A 4,026-nucleotide genomic window follows, 5' to 3' on the forward strand; every position below is an offset into this window, starting at 1 on the left:
GAGACTAAAAGACGTAGATCTCACAAAAATATCAGGATGAATGAGGATGCATATTCGTTTGACATCGATGTTCTTCCCTTTTATTCATTTTTTTCTACAACGTAAGGATTTTTTACAAGTGGGGAAGAAAAAACCTCCTACTTAAATCAAGTTATTTTTTTTATCACAATGAACATTTTTTATTATTATATTTGTTAACAAAAATACAAACAAACTGAAGAAAAGGGAAGAACATTGATGTCAAACGAATATGCATCCTCATTCATCCTGATATTTTTGTGAAATCTAAGTCTTTTAGTCTCAAACTATGTGTTATGGTCTTTCTTTTATGTATTGCATCTGGAGCAACTTGTTTCAATTCCCAACAGTAATCAGCCATTATGCTAATGTTCCACCTTCCCCAATACCTCCTCTCCATTTCCCTGGTGTCTTAATGAAATCTTTCCCCTTGTTCTTTGCTAAGGTCTTTACAAGCTGCTTCATCAAGCCAAGTTTTGAGTGAAATGGAGGTAATAGGACTTTCTTTGTGTCAACTAAACTTTCACGTTCAATGTTTGTGAATCCCAGTATCAGGCTGACTCTGCATGGCCATGGTTTCTTTATCCAGTGCTGATTTCATGCTCTGCTGTTCCATTCACACAAAAAACATGAAAACTTTGTATAACCAGATTGTTGACCCAACAACAAACAAAGGACTTTTAAGTTTTCACAAAGTAGCCAACCATGTTTGCATCTGATCTTATTAAGAAGAAGTTTGAGATTTACATACATTTCCTTCAAGTAAACCAAATGAACAATAGGAACAGATGTATATATGTTACCATTGTGAAGGAGAATACCTTTTAGACTTCTTTTGGAGGAATCAACAAACAATTGCCACTCACTTGGTTTATAGACTGCAGTTCCTAGCATTGGTATTAATTAAGCAATATTGTTGCAATAAACCAGTGAACCTTCTTGCAAAATGTATGGTTTAAACTCTTTCTCATGATTTCTGTACAAGTAAAATGATGCTCCTGGAGAAAGTAAGTTCTCAGCCTGAAGACCAAAATTTCTATCATCATTTTTATTGACATCAGATTCAGATGACACTGTATCAATTGTCTCTGGTGGTACAGGTACATCAGGTCCATTAGCAACAGGTCTTATAGCAGATTTAAGGTTCAGAAGATAAGAAATTCCCTTTTTATTTCAAGTGTTGTAGCCTTGCACGTTACATGAGTAAAAATAGTAGTCATCTCCATGGTTTGTAGGCTCACGCCAGACCAGTGGAATTCCAAAATCAGACTTTTTCTTACCTTTAGTCCATTGTCTCAACTCTTCAACAAAAATATTGTAAACTTTGTGCAGAGCCCATGAATTGTCTTCGCCCCCAAGTTTTATTCCAAAATAAGTATAATACACTTTTCTAATGAATTCTGTAATGTTTTGCCTTTGTTTTTTTACAACAAATTTACCACAAATATAAGAGAATATGTTTGGGTTCTAGAATGACCAATAAGACTCTCATGCTGTGATTGGTCTAGAGAAATATATAGCCAGTGGTTGTCAACATTTTAAGCATAACAAAATGTGATCTGATTTCAATGAAAATGATTCACTTATGTAAAAGAACATATGGCCATTTTGTGAGAAATCTGTATGTGATGGTGAAAAATGGATATTTTCAAATTCAGCATACAGGAATTACTGTAGAACATGTAAAAATTTCAAGACCATTGCAGACCTGTGCAAGTGAGAACAAGTAAAACGAAGATTTGGGTAAATACCTTTTTTCTTGTTTTTCATGTTTATTCTTTATTTATTATTATAAAAGTAACTAAACTGTAAAATGTGGATCTCTTTACGTTAGTTAAGATTAGATTAGTTAAGTGATTTACAACTTATAATGGCATGAGTAGTAGGCAGACACAGTTCAAAGAGCAATAAAACAATAAAATTTAATTAGAAATAGATGCATACCATTATGAGTTAAACTTAGGATAAATGAATGTAGTTTCATTTTAAAATTTGAAGTCATTATAGAAAGAAAAAAAGGGTAATTTAGATTTATTTTTGGTGGTTACGAGGTCGGTCAAATTGACCGACATTGTATGGAGTTAGGGTAGCGAAAATAACAGATTAAGTATAGTTTTAGTGAAAACAAACATTTGAAATGTATTTAGGAGGTTTTAGAGAATGCACAAATTAAATCTGAGATTTTTGAGATGAAGAAAAGTTTTTTAATCTTAACATGAAAAAATTACATTACATAAGGACTATTCAAAACAAATTCTCGACATATTCATGGACAAACGTTTAGTAAAAATACTTAATTAAAAAAATTGATTTTGTGTGTAAAAAATACATGTGTACTAAAAGTCTGCCAAATTTTGTGAAGATACACACTGTATTAAAAGTTATAGTATTAAAACTATGTACAAGTAAAAATGGTCCCATGTCAGTCCCAGGGACCAAGCCTGTATTGAGAAAGTTAGAGAGATAAACATTAAATTTTCTCAAACTTCATAACTGCCATGTACACTTCATCCAACTGTAACTAATTTAAACATTTTACAACTACTTATTACATTTTACAGAAATGCACAGTAAATGTCAGAAGCAAACACAGTGCAAATGGTGGTTATTAAACCTGGAAAAAAAATTCCCCTCTTAACTTGTGTGAAAAAAACCAACATACTCATTATGTTGATAGAAATCACATACATTTTGTTGAAATAATGTAATTACTTTTAAATTACCATTATAACAAATTGCTCCAATGACAAGTTCACAAAAAATTAACATTATATTGTTTATACACCATAGAATTGAGAAGATAATCTCAGGCCAACTAATACTACTAGTAGTAGGTAGGAAAAATTAATATGTTCTGATAAAATGAAACACCTGCAAGAACCTGCAGTTAAAAAAATAAAAATTATTAGTATTAGTCACAAAAGTATAAACAGACCCTGCTAATAGTAGTAGTATAGTGTTACAACGTACACCTTACATTGGGTTGAACTTCAGTGTGCAGTGCATTTCTATTTTTTTAACTCTTTTGTCTTTAGTGTGGTACTTGTACTGGCAGTTGCAGTATTAGTAATATTACTAATATAGTAATACTAATAGTAATAATGTAAATGGTAATATACTAATAATATGAATACGAATATGATATTGAAATTACTTCATTTAAAAAACTTTTCTATCTCCCTCAAAATTATGTGAAACTAGTGTCTATGTATACTTATAACATAACTTAAATTAGAAAATATAATTATTACTGTCACTAGTATCAGTAATATAACTTCAAAATTACAAATTCTTACTCATCTTATTCTTAGTCTGACTTACGAGGTTATCGAATTAGGCCTAACTTAATTCTTCAACTCACCATCATAGCGTTCTGCCTGTTCTGCCAATTTGGCCTTGTATACACTGTCTTCTCTTTCTGACATGTTTACGCAGGAATATTAAAAGTCTAGTTGCCAAAAATATTTTATATCAGAAAATAATTCAATTACACTGCAGCAAATTTTTATTTCGTTTCACTTTCAATATCCACTAGTATCAGCAATGCCGTCGGAAAATGACTCACCCTGTACACTTCCGTTAATGCACGACATGAAAAGTAGTTCAACCGCATCGTAAGAAATATTATGTATTCATACGCAAAGTTAGAAATTTGTCGAAAATTTATACTTTATAAGTAATTACTGTTTCAATTCTTCGTTTTCGAAGTATAGGAAATTTCTTCAGAGTCCATACACAGTACGAAATAATATAAGTGAAAGAAAACTAAAAGTATTTACAGTATTAAAAAATTTGAGTTATTTAGGAAATAAAAGTATTTTATATTTATTTTTAGGGCTTTCCTCTTGCATGTCTCCCGATGAGACAACGGTAAGTTTATCAACTTATTACACTAAAATCCAGAGTTCGATTCCCACGGTGAACACAACAGATAGCCCAATGTGGCTTTGCTCTGAATAAAAAAAATACCCAACCAATAAATTTTTGAAAAAAACCTTCAAGAGTAGA

At 31.2% G+C, this 4,026-nt stretch overlaps 1 protein-coding gene across 1 annotated transcript in view; it reads right to left on the reverse strand.

Moving 5' to 3' along the window:
- Positions 1-3,606, reverse strand: part of LOC106462550 (14-3-3 protein epsilon) — a 67,086-nt gene extending 63,480 nt beyond the window's left edge. The window contains exon 1 of the mRNA XM_013922486.2: positions 3,380-3,606. Coding sequence (XP_013777940.1) covers positions 3,380-3,443 — 64 coding nt within the window. The 5' untranslated portion in view covers positions 3,444-3,606. The remainder of the gene's footprint in view (positions 1-3,379) is intronic.
- Positions 3,607-4,026: the final 420 nt, after the last annotated feature.

Source organism: Limulus polyphemus, unplaced genomic scaffold, assembly GCF_000517525.1.
Source record: "Limulus polyphemus unplaced genomic scaffold, Limulus_polyphemus-2.1.2 Scaffold1196, whole genome shotgun sequence".
NCBI classification, from domain to species: domain Eukaryota; kingdom Metazoa; phylum Arthropoda; class Merostomata; order Xiphosura; family Limulidae; genus Limulus; species Limulus polyphemus.